Source organism: Suricata suricatta, chromosome 17, assembly GCF_006229205.1.
Source record: "Suricata suricatta isolate VVHF042 chromosome 17, meerkat_22Aug2017_6uvM2_HiC, whole genome shotgun sequence".
Lineage (NCBI taxonomy): Eukaryota > Metazoa > Chordata > Mammalia > Carnivora > Herpestidae > Suricata > Suricata suricatta.
In genome coordinates, this window is record NC_043716.1 from 5,138,998 (window position 1) to 5,158,639 (window position 19,642).

Genomic DNA, 19,642 nt, shown 5'->3' on the forward strand with positions numbered 1-19,642 from the left:
AATGGCAGATTATTAAGAGGAAAGGTGGCTTGTGTCGACTTGATTAACCAAAGAGCATTAATTGGATCCTTATTTGAGACCATGCATTGTGAAGGCATCAGACAAATTGGAAAACAAGGTGTCTGCTGTCAAGAATATTAGTCTTTGGTGATCAACAAGACCAGATCAAGTCAAATGATTAGAGACCACATAAATGCGAAAATGGGTGTCATTGCCTAGAAAAGCAATAGGGGCTTGAAGACCAGATGTCATTGGGGGCTGAAAGATGTGACATCATCTGAGCAGAGAGTCTTGAGTGAAGAGATAATTTGGGCAGAGGGCAAGTAAGGAAGGACACTGCAATACAAGAAAGAGCATGAGCAAGGAGCCAGGAGGAATCATGGTGGAGTCCGAAGGCAAGGAAGAGCTGGCCTTGGATCAGCAGCATGAGTTGGAGGACACAGACCCGTGGATAGGAGTACCCAGAAATGTTGCATTTGGAAGTGGGTGAGCTGAGCAATACCCTCAGTGGGAGTATGATGCCAACAGGCAGAGGGAAGTTCATTCCTTCTCCAGCATCACTGAAAGTGAAGAAGTAGGAGCAAGGGACTGGTGGCTGTCACCCAGCTTCAGATAGCTGTACTCCCAGCTTCCCGCCCACCCCACTTCCTGGCATCTGTCCCGACCCATGCCAGGGAGGCTCTTTCTGTACAGCATGTTCTGATCTCTTGGGGATGTAGAGCATCCCTCACCCCCTCACATATGTACTGAGCTGGCATGAATACCAGCTCATTGGCTGGGCTCCCTTGGCTCCATCTCCAGTGTTTAGGGGTACCAGTGAAGGCAGGAAGGATAGAGAAGCTGGGAGTTCCCTGTAGTGAGGCTCCCTTTGGACCAAGCCTGGCAATACTTCTCTTTGCCCCCCAGTTCATAGAATTCCTGACTTCTATAGTTTGGCACTCTCTCTGCCAAGAGGTGTGGGGAGCCACAGCCTTCTTTGGGAGTCCCAAACCAAAGAGGATGGAGGGACAATGAGAGAGCCATCTCCCACCTCACTTCAGGGAATGGTACCACTACTTCCCCAGCAGTACCTGTTGATTTCTTGCTAAGACTCAGAAAGTCGGTCAAGCACCAAGACATGCTTGCTTGCTTGCTTCCTTCCCAACCACTCCCTCACCCATACCTGCATCTCCTCTCTCCCTTCAACCCCTGTGCCCTTCCTAATGTGGCCCCTAGAGCCCAGCTCAGCTCATCTGCCTCACGAGTCATCCACCTCATCGCCCATTCATCTTCTCTTCCATTCCTTCTCCAGCTCTGTCCCCCCTGGTCTGGCACTGAGCACACTCCCTTCACTGTCTTCAGATTTTGGAATCTCAAAACTCTATCTTAAGGGAAGGAAGGAGAAAAGGGGAATGATGTGCTAAGCATTTTGCCTACATTCTGTCCTCCAGCGGCTCAGAGATAGCCAAGGGAGGCTTTCGGGGAAGGATCTGCAGGAGGAGGGAGTGGCTTTGTAGCTCACAGTGTCCTGTCGGGTGCAGGGCTTGGGGAGGCCCACAGCAGAAGGGGTGACATGAGGGATGGGATGAGAGGTGGAATAACGTCATGGACAGTGTGGGATGGAGTCTCAATGGACCTGGGTCATGGATCTCATTCTGTGGGCATATGGAGAAGACCACAGTCAGCCCCACATATTTCAAATTGAGATTTATCCCCCTGAGCCTGAGAGCTATTAGGGAAAGGACAGAACTATCACACCAAAGTGGACAATTTTAGGACCACCCTCAGCTCTATCAGGCTTAAGCTTTCATCAGACAGCACAGTGGCACACGGGAAGAAGTCTGTCATTCAAGGAAGCGTAGGCCACCAGTATGGCCAGTGACAGCAAAAACTGCACTTGTCCCCAGTCTTATAGGCAACTGGAACTGACCATGGGGGAAACCAAGTCCCCAGCATCACCCGTGTCCTAGTACAGGGGACCAGGAAAGCTGGATGAGGAGTGAGAGATAGAACTTGGATCCTCCCCTCCTGCCTGCCCATTGTCCTCACTAATGCAATCCACCCCTCCCCTTCTTTTGCAGAGAAGCCCCGGTTGAACAATATCCTAACATCAGCCACGGAGCCCTATGACCTCTCCTTCTCCCGCTCCTTCCAGAATTTGGCCCACCTTCCCCCATCCTATGAGTCTGCAGTGAAGAGCCACCCCAGCAAGTACTCATCCCTGAAGAGGTTAAGTAAGTAGCGTTACCTCAGGCTTGGGGTCTGTCTCTGGGGCCTTTGTGACATTCTCCTGTGTTTCTTTCTTGCCCTACACCCGCGGGGACTGGCATGGAGTTTCAAGAATAAAGAGTAAGGTGTAGCATGGAAGAGGACAGGAAGCCCCTTATGTTTGTTTGTTATGGCCTGAATCCATCCCCCCATAAATAGAGTAGAGGCCATGGAATCCTCAGACCCACGTTCTGTGGGAGGCAGTGCATCAACTCATGTACCAGTTTAACTGCAAGAGAAAGCCTTTCCCCAGCCTCACCCAGCAGCCGCCATCTTCAAATCATGGGCCTTCCTCATGTACTGTCTTATCTTGGAGTGGAAGCCACAGTGTCAGAGCTTTTTCTGAGACCCCTCCCAGAGACCTGGCTTTGGAAGGGCCCAGAAACCAGCTCCCTCCCTAACCCAGTCTTAAGAAGAGGAGACTCTCCACTCCCATGCACACACTCCATTTCATCAGGGAGTTCCATTCATCCAGTGATCCCAGCTCTGCTATTTGAGTCTAGGGAGGGTCTGGACATGGATGGGCTTAAGACCTATTACAGAGTCAACAAGGTACATTTCAGGAAGCTCTTCTTTCCTAGCTTGGATCTTTAGACCTTCTGCCTCTAAGTCCCCATGGGTCTATTTTCATAACGACCCAACTGTGGGGCTGAGTCTTTACTTGACACTATGGGGTAATCTGCCCTTATGGAATCCATCCCCTGGGTCTACATCACCCACCTCTGTGGTGAGCTTCTATGGCTAGAAGTGGGGAGTCCCTGATGATTCAAGGACTCTATGAATGGCGGGGAAGAGGGAAGCAGGATCTACTCATCTGTGACTCTCTGGGAAAACCGGGGAGCAGTCAGAATTGCCACATTCTGCAAAAATCCAGAAAACTGTAAGAAGCTTCATTCCTGAAATTTGGGGCAGAGAAGGATTGTGCGTGTCCTGGGTAAATTCAAGGGTGTAGCAGTCCCTGTGAGCGTAGGAGGGCCTTCTGGATGGAGAGAAGGGTGGAGTGTTGAATGAGCTCCACATATAGGACTGTCCTGGCCATGTTGTGGGCACAGGCGATGTGGGTGTAGACTTGATTCTGTGCGTGTGTGGGACTGGAGGCAGGTGTTGGTTTCCTATGCGCTGGCTGTTACTCCCTGGGAGGTGTTACTATGTTCCTAAGTTACCAGCTAAGCATTTTCACAAGTGCCTCTTGGTTGGAGCATCTTGCACTTTACTGTAGCGGGAGTCTGGTTCTGCAACCCAGCTTCCTTGGAAAGAGGCTCTGAACCTCATCTGAGGGCCACCAACTCCATCCGGAGTGTTTCAGCAAGACCCAGTTGATTTCAGGACCACGAGGCGGTCGAAGTGGATTTCAGGGGCTTGGCTGTGCCATCAACTCTGCCTCGAGCTCCCTGGGGACCTTGAGGAAGCCCCTCTGCCCTGGGTGGCTCAAGGTGGTCCTGGAGTAGAGGCGTCAGCATTGCCTGGGAGCTGGTTAGAGACACAGATTCTCAGGTCCACCCCAGGCCAGGAGGTCTGAATCTAAATCTGCATTTAACAAGACCCCTGGGGACAGGTTTGCACTCCTCTACCTGTCTGAGCTGCTGGGTCCTAGTTCAGTCCCCCACTGTGCTGTCACACTGTCACCCCCGCTGACTCCTCTCTCTCTCTCTCTCTCTCTCTCTCTCTCTCTCTCTCTCTCTCTCTCGCCCCCCACCCCTCTCTCTCCCCAGCTGACAAGGAGGCTGACGAGTATTACATGCGGAGGCGGCATCTGCCTGACCTGGCCGCCCGTGGCACCCTCCCCCTCAATGTCATCCAGATGTCCCAACAGAAGCCCTTACCGCGGGAGAGGCCCCGCCGGCCCATCCGGGCCATGTCACAGGACAGGGTTCTGTCCCCAGAGCGGGGCCTGCCCGATGACTTCGGCTTGCCCTATGACCGCATCCTGTCCGATGAGCAACTGCTCTCCACGGAGCGCCTGCACTCCCAGGACCCGCTGCTGTCCCCGGAGCGGACGGCCTTCCCCGAGCAGTCCCTGTCACGGGCCATCTCGCACACGGACGTCTTTGTGTCCACGCCCGTGCTGGACCGCTACCGCATGACCAAGATGCACTCCCATCCCAGTGCCTCCAATAACTCCTATGCCACCCTGGGCCAGAGCCAGACGGCCGCCAAGCGCCAGGCCTTCGCCTCCCGCAGACACAACACAGTGGAGCAGCTGCACTACATCCCGGGCCACCACACCTGCTACACAGCCAGCAAGACGGAAGTGACCGTGTGACTGGCGGGGCGGGGCGGGGAGGGGCCTGGAGCAGAGCCCCCAGCCCTGTGCAGGGCGCACCCCCCTCCACTGCCTTGTCCCCTCTGTAGGAGGTAGGGGCGGGTCACCTCTGCCCAGAAAGCCATACTCCGGGAGACACGGCCCGGGGGCCTGGCACAGCACACCCACACCTGGGGTCTGGAGCGATCTCTCTCACTAGGCCCCAGCCCCGCCCCACCCCACACCTACCACTAACTCCCTTTCAGCCCCCTGTCCCTCCCCCTGCTCCAGGGGGCTCAGCTGCAGGTTCTGTCAGCCAAGAGCCCCTGGCCTGACCTTGGTCCGAAGCCCCCCCTGGGTTTGGACTGGCCAGCAGGTGCAGTCAATGGGCTGACCCAATAGGCTACTTGGTCTCATTCATTTACCTACAACCGCGTCACAGAAATCTTCTAGTGCCTACAAACTGCCTGCTCGCTCTCTCAGAGCCAGGGAGCTGCTGTGTCCATAAGCACAATAACGTTCTCTTCTGCCTGCTGGAACTCTCTGGTCCCCACCAAGTGGCCCTTCCCCCCTGCCCGGCGCCCCTCCCCCAAGCCCCTGGGATAGGGAGGGGATCCCTTTCTTCAGCTGCCTCCGCATTGTTGGGAACCCCCACCGCACCCAGTTCTAGCTGGCTGTCCCACCTGCAGGCCCCACCCCCTCCATCCATCCCCTCCTTCGGCTCTAGGCGTTTGGCCCCTGAGCTCTCCAGGGCTTTCCTGTAGCCCACCCAGAGGAAAGTCACAATGGGGTACAGGGACTTTGGGGGTATCCTCCCCAGCAACCTCACTCCACACTTCCTCCAGGCCTCTAGGTCTGAGCTATGACCCGACACTCAGGCCTGCCTTCCCCTCCTTTGCTCTGCTCCCCAGAGGCCTCTGCCTGTGGCCAGAGAGCAGAAGGCGGGAGGGCCACTGTGATGCCCTGGGCCTCAGGGGTTCGCCATTCCCAGCTGCCCAGGCCTTGCCTGTCTCCCACCACTCGGGCTGAGGCTGGGGCTTCCAGAGAGGGTGGCTTGGCCCCCAGTCAAGGAGGACCCCAGGCAGTGGTCTTGAACAATACCCACCCTTCTTTCCCCACCACTGCCTACCTGCTTGGCCCCTTCTCTGTTCACTTCTCCTTCTCCCTGCCTCCTCCCCGCTCCCCCTGCCCTTCCATGATTCTCTCCTGGCTGCTCCTGCTTCAGACCAGTGCCTCTTCTGGATCAAAGCAACAGAGACCTGTCGGAGAATGCAGATAATGGTACTCCAAGCTATGGGTCTGGGAGTTAACTGGGCAGCTCCCCACCTCTCCCCTGCAGGGGGCACTCGGGCACCAGGCAGATCCATGCCTTCAGTTCCATTGGGGGACTGGCCCCTGCCAGCCCAGCTCAGCCCCTTCTCTGCCTCCAACGTGGGCACTGGGCAGGGTGTAACAGCCTCCCAGAGACTGAGCAGTGAACTAAGCGGCATCCACCTCCCTAAGACCAGAGCCTGGGGGGAGAGAAGGGGCTCCCCCATTCTCAGGGCCAGGGCACTTCCTTGGGCTGGGGCACGGGGAATCAGCCCCAGACTGGTGGGTAAAGGTATGATTCAAAAATATACAACTGTCACCACACTCAGACTCCAAAAGCAATGACCTTAAACTGGGATTTTGGGTTCCCCCGGTTCTGCATACAACAGGTAGGGTCCTTTAAAATGGGGGTTGGGCAGGAAGAACCCTCCCCTCAGTGTCAGCCCTTGGAATTTTTAATCTCACGACATCTACAATCCACAGAAAACTCAACTGACTGAGTCCTCTTACTTATTTCGAGAATTCCAAAGCTCTTGTCTCCCCCTCAAGGCTCATCATAAGGGGATCAAGGCTGGAGGTGGTGAACACAGCCCCCGGCTTCCCCACTGGGGTCGCATCACTGAGACTGTGAGGCTGTGAGGACAGGGATGGCTCTCTGCTTTATTCCCCTAAAAACACATAAACCTTCTCAAGGGGCTGGTCCCCAAGGTTTTATGAGAGTTTGTTCCAGAAGACAAGGCTAAGAGGGTTAGGGGGAAGAAATCAGTTTAAATGGAGCAGGTGGCCACTCCCAAAATGAAGCTGTCTCTCACAACTGGTCCCCCTAATCCCGCTGTCCTCTGATCCAGCCTCCCCTCGAAGGCTGCCTGCTGGTGCAGAGGGGAGAGGGTGAAAATCTGCTCCCCAGGTGTCTGCACACATACACACGCCGAACCAGAAACCTGATCTCATCCTGGGTCAGAAGCATCTTGGCACCGAGTTCTGCATCCGTCAGCATGATGCTTGTCCCCTGTCTGCCTGTCTGTCTGTCTGCCTGTCTCAGGGGTTGTTTGATAGGTTGATTCCAAAGCATTTCTCATCCCAGCCTTATTGCTGTCTGGTTTAAAACCTCTGATGTCAGTCAGATAGAGAAAATTCTACCTAACGCTTACTTTGTGTAAATGATTCTTCTGCTTCATACTTGGGTCAGGAAGGAAGGGAGGAAGGAAAGAAGGAAGAAAGGAGCAGAGGGAGGAAGGAAGAAAGGAAAGGAAAGGAAGAAGGGATGGAGAGAGGGAGGGAGGAAGGAAGAAGAGAGAGGTCTACAAACTTGCTCCAATTCAGTCCCTCACTTAAAAATCCCTAAAATTATGGCTCAACTGGGATACAGAAACATCTCACTTATTCAACTGCCCCATCCACATTTGTGGAACAAGCAAAGCGACGTGACCAGATAAATTCATGTAACAGGTAAGAGAAGGTTCTGGGCTGGAACCCAGATATCATGACTTCTAGCCCTACCAGGCTGGTGGCCACTGTAATGCACAGAAGAGCCATCCATCCCCATGGTGAAAGCCCTCCTTTCCTAGCAAGTGGAGCTCAGAGCCCTGAACTTCTTTTTGCTTGTTTTGTTCTTTGTGTGTGTCTCCATTGCTCTGATTCGAATGGATAGAGCTCCACATGGGTTCTCTCCTGCCCTAAAGGATCTCACAGGTCCCCTTGGTCTTTGATGGCAGTGAAGCTCTCACTATCCCTCATGCCCTTCCACCTTTCCTATCTTGCTTCTTCCAGTTAACTCTTGGCTCCGTAAGTTCATAAGTTACAAAGGCTGTCCCAAGAATTCCTTGATCCCCCTAACCAGAGTTGCACCCCTGGGGCTCCCCAGTGTCTTGGGTGAAAGTTCCAGACTTTCCCTTTAACTCAAACTTCTCCTCCCCTCTTTCCACTCTCACACCCAGAAACTCCTGTTTTAACCTCAGTCCTCTATGCTGGTTTCAGTCTTTCTTCCCTCTCATCTCCCAAGCCCTCCTCCTCCATTTACCTCCCTCTGTCCCTGATTTGTTTACCTCCATTCTGCTATACTCTAAGTTCTAAAACTTAGAGCCCTCAGTAAAAACAAGCAAAGAATGACACATTCTTCAAGACTTCTGTTGGCCTCATTGGTTTATCCTTCACCTCCTGAGCCTACAAGATGATTCCCCAGGCCATGTAGCCAAGGGCTCTATCTCTCTGATCTTTGGGAGATTAGGAAGAGAAGCTGGCCTGTCAGGGACATCGTGGTTTAAAGGTCAGCTTTGGTTTCTGCAGCTGGCATTTCCCTGAAGCTCCTGCCCAGCCTACCCTGAGCTCAGAGGCTCCTTCTCTGGCCAAAGATTCATATCCTCCTTGGTGGCTCTTTGCCACTCTGCCACCTTGCTTACATCTGTCCTGCTCGTATGTGTCACAGATTTCCCCCATTTCTCTCAAAAGATGGGAGAGCCTCATGACCTTCCAAGCATGGAGAAACCTCCATTACCAGTAACCATGCCAGCAAACAATCCATTTTTCTTCAGAGATACTTGGCCACCGGCCTTCCATCCTCAGCTTCCATCCACAGGTAAGTGTGGACTTGACCCAAGGTCATCTGAAAGGGCTGCTGGTGACCTGGACCTTCAGAGCAGACATCCACCTGCTCTGAGAAGAGTTGACGTGTTACCTCCCATAGGCATTCCTTCCACCATCCTCCCCAAACCTGGGACGTTTCGCTCTGGAGTATTTTCAAGGAAGCGTGTTGTGTTTTAATGAAGTATTTTTCAGGGTTCAAATGTTATTTTTTATAAATGCAGCATTTTAATGACAGACTGAATTTGAAAGCTAGGTCTTCCTGGGTTCTGTATTTAATTTCAGAAGGCAGCACACTACAGGAGGGAAAAAGCACAGGGCTGAGGCTCTTGGGGACATGGCTTTGTCTCCATGTTGCCATGTGATTGAGGACGAGTCGCGTTCCCTCTCAGTGGCTCAGTTTCCCATCTGTAGAATGAGGGGCTTTGACATGGTGAGCTTTGAAGTTTCATCCTGCTCTTACATCCTAGGGCCTTCATTCCCTATTGGCACTCCCTCCTTTCTTCACATTCCTCCCCACCTCAAAAGAGCTGTACACATACCATTACACCTGCCCCGTGGTGACATCCTCAGATGCCCTGGGTAGCCAGTAGACCCACTGCTAGAGTCTAAGGTGGGCTCCATGGCTTGGGCCACCCAGAGATGCTCATATCTGCAGGGGTAAGGCCCTACCCATTCAAGAGGTTACCAACAGTGTTCACAGAAGCCCTCTCACATAGACATGTCTAAATCATCCCGGGGGGTCTGGGACACTGGGGAATTCTGAATTTGAAGTGTTCATTTTGATGTGGTCCTTAAAGCTGGAGGGAGGCAGTTCTGACTTCAGAGAGAGGACAGGCTGGAGGAGAAAGGTCCAGAGGGTGCCCACCGGAGTGTTAAGTTTATGTTTGAGGACAGCTTGGAAATGCACTTCAAGCCATGGAGGAGAACACACGGCCAAAGGTCTGTGTTGAAATGGGTGTTGTTATATCTCACTCCAGGCCTGTGTCCTGAAGACTGAGTCTGGATGCTGGGCTCCATTCTCACTGGAGGAGGGGAGGCATCACCCACTGGGCTGCTAGGAGGTCGGCACTCACCCCAGGCTAGTACCTTTCCAGCCCCTCCTCATGACACTACCGTCCTCCTGGTGAAAGCTTGTGAAGCAAGAACTGATAGTCCAAGTCCACATCATCAAACCCATCTTGTAAATCAGCAAACCCATCAACCTTCCATCGGTAAAAGAAAGGACATTGTATGTTTCCTTAGCACCTTCCCTCTTGAGGGAGGGGAAGACCCCTGCCCCCGCCCTCAACCTGCTGTGCCCTGGAACGCCACTCCATGAAAGGACTTGTTCATTTGCTTCGTAGTGACAACTATTCCTCTAGTTCTGTAACTCAACTAGACATTTTGTAGTAAAGAATTCTTGAAATCCTCTAATAAAAAGCAATTCTTACTGTAATATTTTTAGTTTGGGGACACAATTTCCTAAGGTGGGGGGATTGATGAACATTTATATGCATTAGCCCAATTTACAGATTCCGTGTTTATTATATGGTAGTACTGATGAAAAGTACCTTTCTATCTGTACCTTTACACAGTTTCTCCGTTCCTCATAAGGAAGCTTCATGAGAGCAGTGCTCAGGCACCTGCTATTTCTGTACAGATCTTAGCGTTCCACTTACTTGTCAAAGCACATTCTATATGTACTGTAAACAGGTATCCCTTTAGAAAGATATAGTCTTAAGGATTTTTCCACTTTTGTCAGTAACAGATATTTATGGATTAAAAAAATAAAGCTGTTTCAACATAACCTGTGTCTCTTAAAATAGTCAACATGTTTATTTTTACATAGAGCCGTAATGGGAGGTAGTTAAAAACCACAAAGGAGGGGTCCCTGAGTGACTCAGTCTGTTAAGCAGCCGACTCTTGATTTCGGCTCAGGTCATGATCTCACGGTGTGTGAGTTTGAGCCCCGCATTGGGAACTGCCCTCACTGCTCACAGCCTGCTTCGGATCCTCTGTCTCCCTTTTTCTGGCCATGTCCCACTCACACACTCTCTCAAAAATAAATAAACATTAAATTTTCTTTTAATCACAAAGCAATGCAGAGCACTGGATATGAGGGTAGAAGCAAGGGTTGACTACATCGAGGATGAAGGGAACTGTGATGCCCACAACTGTATAAATGTACTAGAAATCATCTTCTCTGTGTAATTACAAGGGATGGATTGTATGATATTCAAATTTGGCCTTAAAATGCTTTTAAAAACAGTGAACCAAAGGAATGCAGGGAGGGATGCTTAGGACAATGTCAGTGGACAAGGTATACTAATTAAAAGCAGAATTAGAAGTGATGAGTTTGTAGCCATGTTCATCGGTCCTGGTGCTATTGTTCTAAAACATGAGGTCTTAGTTTGGTTTTACAGTTAATTCTTGTAGTTACCATAGATGGTTAGAGTCACCATGGCTAAATATCCATGCCAATTAACCAAGGCAATCAAGCTTCACCATGAAAATTGATTTAGATATGGAGTCTTGCTCAAGACCCTCCTTCTCTGGACCCATTTTGTATATTGTTTTCTTTGGCACACATTCACTGTTGCTGCTAAGGTCATCTGTTGTTCTATGTTTCTGAGTTTTCACCATAACCTAGATACTGGTGGGCTCAGGTTCAACAAACAAAGTGCTGCCAAATAGGACATGGTCTTGGGCCAACTTCACCAACACCATGCTTCCTAGAATCTACAGTGAATTATACTCTCTTACCAACTGCCTGACTCCTTTGCAATTAAAGCCCTTCTCATTGGGTGTTTTGAGCTTATATTTAAAAATCCCTTTAAGGGCACCTGGGTAGCTCAGTGAGTCAAGCATCTGACTTTGGCTCAGGTCATGATCTCACGGTTCATCAGTTTGAGCCCCGCAACAGGCTCTGCACTGTGCGGAGCCCGCTTCAGATCATCTGTCTCCCTCTTTTTCTGCCCCTCCCCTGCTTGCTCACTCTCTCTCCCTCTAAAAATAAATAACCCTTAAAAAAAGAAATATAAATAGCTATATTATTTTTTCAGTATCTTTATTATCTCCTGCCAATGGCATTCCTCACCTAAAACAAAGTTGCTAACCTGTTTACTATTCTAACACTTAATAACACATAACCACATATTCTGAAATGTATTTTGCTCACTATAACGATCATTACTACAATGCATTGCTCCTAAGTACAATGTTTATGATGACCAAAGCAAATACATACACACATGTATAAAAAAGCATCACTAATCTATATTCATTATTGAAAGGAAACCCAAGGGGGGAAAAATCTGAATTAGAGAATTTTTTTAGAGAAGTATAATTTAATTACAATGCTTACACATACAAATAATGACTGAATTAGACCAGCAACATGTTCCCTAAGAGAAAAATCTCAGGAGCATTCTTTTTTATTGAAGAGGTAAGAATAATGGTCAAGAGGTATGAGTCAGAGAGTCCTACATATGCTTTCAATGGTATTTCTAAAATACTTGAAAAGCATCCTCCCTTAAATAGGTTAAATATCCCTCTTTAAATATAATTAGCACCAGGGGGTACCTGGGTAGCTAGGTGGGTTGAACATTGGACTCCATTTTGCATCATGATCTCCTGGTTGGTGGGATCAAGCCCCACGTTGGGCTCCACGCTCAGCATGGTGTCTGCTTGGGATTCTCTCTCTCTTAAAATAAATAAACATTATAAATACATACATACATACATATATTCATAAATATCAGGAACTTTAATAATTTGTTCAACATTTTCTCTTTGATTCTCCAGGATAAACCTCAATTTAGCCCATCCTGGTTGTCACTAATTTTAAATAAATGAGGTCCTATTATACCATAATCAATAAGCCAAAGCCAGGGAAGACTCATGTTGAGAACACAGGAATTCCAGGAGTCTCTGACAGCTTTTCATTTCCAATGTCACTTTGAACACTGATCCTTCTCTTCTCTGGTTGATCATGAGAGGGAAGCTTGACACCCTTAGGAAGGAGTAAGAAGGCTTTTCCTTCAAGATTCTAACAAGAAAATTAAAATTAAGGACACTCACTAGGCTCCAGTGTGTCAGAAGTAGACAAATCAGAAAGAGCAGAGGTTAGGAATGAGTGCTTTGAAACTCTAGAAGGAAAGATCAGTAACTTGTATGCCATGGATGTGTCTGGCTTTGGTGTCCTCATCCTATTTGGGAATATTAGACTCACAGGTTCGTGCCATGTCTGAAAGACTTGATCACCTAATTATCATAAAACAATACTCAAATTCTATCAGGACCTCTAGGTTCTAAACAAACTTGGGAATAGCCCATCCTGCTGTCTTCCTAGATCCTGTCCATCCCATAAGAATAGGATGCAGTCTGAGAGCACTGGACAGGGAGTCAAACAACTTTGTTCATTGTCCTGGCTCTTCCAGTATTTTGCTTGGTGGCCTCGACTTATTTCTGCCCTTCAAATCTCAACAGTCTCATTTAAAACAAAATGAGTGGGCCATGCCTCTCTAAATCCCTATAACCATTCTTGGCATTTTTAGTACCTGCTTCTGTGACTTTGTCAAGATTTTGCAGGAAGTTGGTGAGCTCAGCCAGCACTAGTCATGGCACAACAGTGGGATGGGAGGGTAGGGTGCTGGCAGAAAAGCAGAAGACCCTTGGCTGGAACCACTGCATATCAGATAGCATCTTCACAGCTACCCACATATCTGCCCTATGTCAACAAGATAGCTAGAAAGGAAAGGTATTAAGCTAGAGAAAGTTTAAGGTCCCTTCCATTTAAATTAGCTTTTTGTGACTTCCCAAAATTGAATACTTGCTTGTTTAAAAAAAATCCTGAAGAACGCATTGTCACAGAAAGTTCTCAACAGTGCATTTTCTGATGTGTTTGCTCATAGAGACAGAGATCAGAAGTGTGTTTCAGGATGAGGGATCTCTCTGCAAAGAGGAAAGAAGTTGTGATGTCTCCAGTCTCATTCCCAACTCCAAGTCTAAGCTCTGGAGATATGTGTGGAAGGTAGAAGCCTAGGAACATTGCCCTCATTCCCAACTGTGTGAAACTTGGGAATTCTTTCTTGGAACATTTGCAAGAGCTACACCAAGTGGTTCATCACGGCAACCACAGAGAGGATCTCCTTTGATATTTAAGGGATAGTAGTCCCTACATCAGTTTTCAGGCTAGGAGAAAATGAAAAACTGTCAGCTAATCCAGTGTGCCCACAGAGAGGTAATGTTGGTACCTGCTCGGAGCTCATTGCAGTGCAGATTGCTAGTTCTCACCCTAGACTTCCTGAATCAGCATCCCTGGGGGCGGGCCCCCAGAATTTGCCTTTTAACAAGATCCCTAGGTGATTCTATGCACATTAAAGTTGAAGAAGCACATCATTCTGCCTTCTCTCTCCCCAATTTTGAAATCCTATAACCCTCTATGTTTAGAATTAAAACTTGGAACTCAAGGGTTCAGAGTAGCCTAGATCTATGAAAATAAACAGTTTTAGGCAACCGGCCTAAAGAAGTTAGAACAAAAACGGGTTCACAGTGGAGTAGATATTTAGGAAATGATGAGAAAGCTGAGACAGGGTGTATAAATCATAGGAATGTTTAGTAGAAGGGAAAATACCTGACTATTGGAAGGCATCATAGGGTTGAATGAGAATCTTCAAAGACTGCACAAACCTAAGGGTGTGAAAATGTGAAGAGAAAGGAGAATCAGAACAGGATATGGCCAAAGAACAAGACTCATCCCCCTCTGAATAGGAGGAGCACAGGAAGAGAAAATTTCTGACTTTCTCTGAAGCTTCTTGGGAAATCAAGATGGCAGCTGCAGTGAGATAAGGAGAAGGGGCTGCTAAGACAGATTTTCCTGGAAAATCTCAATCTTCTTGGCAATTATGATGCAGTCTTTGAATCAGGCAGGTTAGGCTGGATTACACTAGCATGATAAACAATTCGCAAATCTACCTACAACATGAAAGAATTATTTTCCAATCCACTGTCTTGTGGATCAGGTGGGACTTCTGTTGGACTTCTTTATCCTTACTCAAGGACTCAGAGACAATTGGGGCAGCCACCATCTTAGGCAGGGGAGAAAGAGAACCCAGGAGAGTCTGGCAGGGTAAGCTAAATGGCAGCCCAGAGGGGTGCCTGCATGGCACAGTTGGTTAAGCCTCTGATTCCTAATCTTGACTCAGGTCATGATCTCACGGTTCGTAGGTTCAAGTTCAACATTGGGTTCTGTGCTGGTGGTGTGGAGCCCACTTGGCATTCTGTCTCTTTCTCTCTGCTCCTCCCCCAATTGTGTTCTCTCTCTCTCTCTCTCTCTCTCTCTCTCTCTCTCTCTCTCTCTCTCTCTCAAAATACATAAATAAACTTTTTAAAAAATTTAGATAAATAAGTAAATAAATAAATAAATAAATAAATAATAAATAACAGCCCAGATGGGACACCCATCACTTCTGCTCAAAACAGATCTGGTGACAGAGTCCCACCACTGCAAGGGAGCCAGGAAGTGTGATTCCATGATGTTCCAGGCAGACAGGGAGCAAGAAATATCTAGTGAGTGGCATTGACGACCCCCATAGTTTCCACATATCCAGTGCTAAAGACTGGGAGTTTACAGATGCAAATGCCTCCTTCTCTATCGCTGTAGCAAAACATCAAAAACCTCTCATTTTAAAAACTTTTCTGCAGCTGATTCGTTTTCCAGGAAGCCAGTGTTATGTCCATTTCCACTTCAAATTGGTTTGGAGACATATTTTAATCAGGGGCTATGTGGTTACAAGAAGCAAAAACACACTCAAATTAGTTGAGGCAAACAATCAAAATGCCATTATGATTATGATTATGATTATGATTAGTTGAAAGCATCTTACAGACTTGAATGGAGAACCAGGCCTCTTCAATGCTAAGAAGTTGCAAGTCATCCAAAAACATGTCAATCCACCTTCCCTAGGTAACATGAACACTCAATTCCTCCTCTCTGCACATGGACTCTCTATTCTTTCTTTTTAATTTTTTTAATGTTTTTTATTTATTTTTGAGAGAAGAAAGAGACAATGAGAGCAGGGGAGGGTCAAACAGAGAGGGAGATACAGAATCCAAAGCAGGCTCCACACTCTGAGCTAGCTGTCAGCACAGAGCCCGACGCGGGGCTCGAACCCACTAACTGTGAGATCATGACCTGAGCTGAAGTTGGACGCTTAACCAACTGAGCCACCCAGGCGCCCCTCTCTATTCTTTCTCTATGTGGTTTCTTTCGCACATAGTCAGACCTGACTGAAATGACATCTTCAGTAGTCTGCCTAATCTCCCAGGCCCAGCCCCCATGGTTCACTGACACAATCCCCCTGTGCCCTGGCTCCAAAACTCCTGGGACAACATCTGAAAATCTGTGATGACTCCCTTTGTCATCCTTCTTGTATATCAGTTATCTATTGCCGTGTGACAAAACACCCCAAACCTAGTAGCATCAACAACATTCACTCATTGTTGTCATTCACGGTTCCGAGGGTTGACTGGGCTCACCTAGACGGTTCTCACTCAGGATCCCTTACGTGATTGCAGTCCATCCAATAGTGGCTGGGCTGGAGCCAATCTCCAAGGCTTCCTAATTCATGTGTCCAGCTGTTAATGCTGGTTCTTGGTGGGGACCTTGACAGGGACTCTCCACTGGAACGTTTACATGTGTCCTTTCCACGTGGCTTGGGCTTCTTCATCACATGGTGGCTGGGTTCTAGAAGCACATGTCTTGAGATAGGAGAAAGAGAGGGAGTAGGCAAAAGGGAGATATTGAGAGAGTGCTCAGGGTGAAAGCTGAATGTGATGTAGTCATGAGTCGCATATGCGGGTACCTAGGTGGCTCAGTTGGTTGAGCGTCAGACTTTAGTTCAGGTCATGATCTCACGGTTTGTGGGTTTGAGTCCCACATGGGGCTCTGGACTGACAGCTCAGAGCCCGCTTTGGATTCTCTAACCTCTTCTCTCTCTCTCTCTTTCCCTCCCCTGCTTAGTCTCTCTCAAAAATAAACATTAAAATCTAAAAAAAAAAAAAAAAAAGAGTCACATAGTGCATTCTCTAGGTCCAAGATCCATGAAGTTCTGGCCAGGAAATGGACACAAACTGCATGGTCTAAAGGGAGCATACCAAAGTTAGATCTTAAGAAGAGTATGTCAACGGAAGATACCGCTAAAAGGAAAATGCAATCTGTCACACTTTGGGCCAAATATCCCTTCCTGATCCCACAGTCATGGTCAGAAAAACTTGGATCATGTAACATTAAGTGGTTGCAACCACCTACCCCTAGAGATGTAGGCAGTTTCCAGAAAATGAAATAGACGATGAGCCCAGACATTGGGCAGCCTCTTTATGGTGGGACAGCCCCACAATGTTGAGAAAGAAAGCATCTCACGGATCATCTACATTTTAGATCCACCCTTAGGTGTCGAGATAGTGAAAAGGACATGCCAAGAGGGGATTCTGTGCAATTGCACTAAAATATTTTCCCACAACGGGGTGATGTATTTAAACTGTGGTGGGTTCCCCTCCTTTCCTTTTACCCCTACTCTCTACCCCACCAGACCACAGAGCAACAGTAACCCTCCATCTCCTCTGCCCCTAGGGAAAAAGGTAAAGAGACCAGAGGAAGAAATCTTTGTTCAACCTTGACTTTCCAAATTAACTTTTGTCAAGCTCACAGTAGCAAAAAATCCTGAGTAATTGCAAGAGCAACATGGTGGAAAGAAAGTGTTTTCTTTGATATTGCACACTGACCTCTGAGTATCGATGATCCAAACTTGATTAGGAACCACAGAGTAGATGATATAGGGAATGTGGTGAAGAGGCACTTCCCTGCTATGCAGGAGAGAGAGAAATAGCTTCCTGCACTGGCGCATTCAGGGAAAGTCAGAGCACCAAGTAAGTATAAATATCTCTGAGAAAGCCCCAACTGCGGTCACCGTCACAGTGTGGGCTCATACAGACTAGAAAAGGAGGGAGGTGGACATGGACAACAGAATTCTTCAGATAAATTGGAGGATCTGGAAGCAGGTGGATTTCTGCTCAGCTTCCTGCTTGCATCTCCAAGAGCCACATACGGCAGGTATGGTAGCATGGAAATGGTAGCAAGATGGGTCTACACAGAGTGAGCCCTTCCTCCACCTTGAACCCCTGGCCCATAGCCCCTAAATGATTCCCAAAAGACAATGGTGTCCTGGCTAGAAATTCAAAAGAGATCTCTGAAGACTGGGTATCTTGGGGCTCACAACAGCAGATAGCCACTATTGTAGAGAAATGAAGACAAGCAAAAACTGCATAACCAAGGTATGGCTATAAATTTTCAATCTAGTACACCCATATCTTGAGATCCAATGTCTCAAGACTGACCTAAGTTATTAATAACAGTGGTAGTGAGTCTAGGCAATCTTTCAAATGCCTTTTACTTTTATGCACTTTCCAATTTTTCTTCAAAGAACATGCAATACTTTTTTAAGGGGAAAAATAGAATTTCATATTCTAATTTGTAAAAGAAGTAGAGCTAGGAGGCTCTTTTAAAAACAATTGATTGATTTAAAGTAGGCTCTGTTCCCAATGTGGGGCTTGAACTCATGGCCTTGAGATCAGGAGTCACATGCTCTACTGACTGAGCCAGGCAGGCACCCTGAGAGGGCTCATTTTGAACAAAGTTGAGGCACATCCCCCAAAACAAAGCAGCAGGTGCTATGGCCATTGTCCAGCACAGCCTCATCCATGAAGGAGCCCAGTCATCAGACAGAGAATGGTTTAAAGTATGTAGACTCAGGCTTGAATGAGCAGAATATAGCCAGGCACTCCACTTAAGGTCCAGTCTGCCATCAGCCCCTCTTTGTTTCTTCGCAAGGACAGTGCTTTTACCACTCTTTAATAACATGCAGAGAATGTAGGAGCACCTGGGTGGCTCAGTTGGTTAAGTGTCTGACTCCTGATTTTCGCTCAGATCACTACCATCTCGCAGGGGCGTGAGTTCATGCCCCGCATTGCACTGATGGCACATGGAGCCTGCCTGAAATTCTCTCTCTGCCCCTGCCTCTGCTCATGCTCGCATGTGTGCCTTCACTCTCTCTCTCTCTCTCTCTCTCTCTCTTTCTCAAAACAATACATACATAATTTTAAAACTACACAGAGAATGGTTTAGTTCCATTAGTAATGAGGGATTTGGTAAATCTGGGTTTGCGGCAGGGGCCGCGTGGCCTGAGTGACCAGGAGCTGTTCTCGCTGGAAGGCGCACCCTCTCTGGTCTGCAGGGTCCCCATCACTCTCTGCTCTATTCCTTATGAGTCAACTTCTCCTGCTTTGAGGAGACGCAATTTCTAGGTTATCTTTACTCTTAGCCTAACGTGTGTGACCATTTAATTAGGAGGTAATGGGGGCCAGTGAGGACTATGTGGAATCAGAGAGCACGAGCTTCATCTAAAGGGGCCACGCCTCTCACCCCCAGCCAATCATCAGGTGTGGAAATGCCAGCCCAGATTGGCCTATCTTTTACATTTTTAAAGGATACAAATACACTGGTTTTTAAATGATGGCAAATAATTCACTTAGAAAGGAAACACTCTCTGGGTCAATGATTTCTGGCTAAATGCGGTAGATCTGTGAGCCATGGTCGGGGTGGTCAGCAAAAAATACGTAAACTCTGAGTCAAGCTGTCAGAGCTAAGATTCCTTACTCTCCGACGTCTGCGGCAGCCCTTAACCCCTGGGACTGGATGGAACCTGTAATTCCGAAAGATAGTCTTGGCACCAGTGAGTGAGTAATACCTTAAAATACAGGGAATGACTGGGGCATTTCAAGAACCCACTGGATCATGGGCAGGGACTGCATAGAAACATCTCCCTTGGATATTGAAAACTGGGGAGGTAATGCCACTTCCTGGTAAGTCATAGGATGTAGGGTTTTGTAATAAAAGATGCTGTCACGTAAGGGGTCATTGAATAGCATCAGCAGAGGGGCGCCTGGGTGGCTCAGTAGGTTGTGTCTGACTTCTGCTCAGGTCATGATCTCATAGTGTGTGGGTTCAAGCCCCACGTTGGGCTCTGTGCTGATAGTTCGGAGCCTGGAGCCTGCTTTGGATTCTGTGTTTTCTTCGTTCTCTGCCCCTCCCCCACTCATTCTCTCTCTCTCTCTCTCTCTCTCTCTCTCTCTCTCTCATATTCTCAAAAATAAATAAACCTTAAAAAAATGTTCATAGCAGCAATGTCAACAATAGCCAAAACATGGAAGGAGCCTAAATGT

General features: G+C 48.0%; 1 protein-coding gene and 1 long non-coding RNA gene across 2 annotated transcripts in view; one reads left to right on the forward strand and one right to left on the reverse strand.

The window, feature by feature from the left end:
* Positions 1-10,169, forward strand: part of SHISA6 (shisa family member 6) — a gene marked incomplete at its 5' end in the record, with an annotated part of 279,326 nt that extends 269,157 nt beyond the window's left edge. Inside the window, 3 exons of the mRNA XM_029928842.1 lie at positions 2,061-2,213; positions 3,960-4,602; positions 5,715-10,169. Coding sequence (XP_029784702.1) covers positions 2,061-2,213; positions 3,960-4,510 — 704 coding nt within the window. The remainder of the gene's footprint in view (positions 1-2,060; positions 2,214-3,959; positions 4,603-5,714) is intronic.
* Positions 10,170-13,240: 3,071 nt separating this feature from the next.
* On the reverse strand, positions 13,241-15,939 carry LOC115281994. The gene is made up of 3 exons (XR_003904485.1): positions 15,902-15,939; positions 13,998-14,053; positions 13,241-13,315 (listed from the first exon to the last, which is right to left on the reverse strand). It is a non-coding gene; the product is annotated as an uncharacterized LOC115281994 (long non-coding RNA).
* Between the last annotated feature and the right edge of the window lie 3,703 nt (positions 15,940-19,642).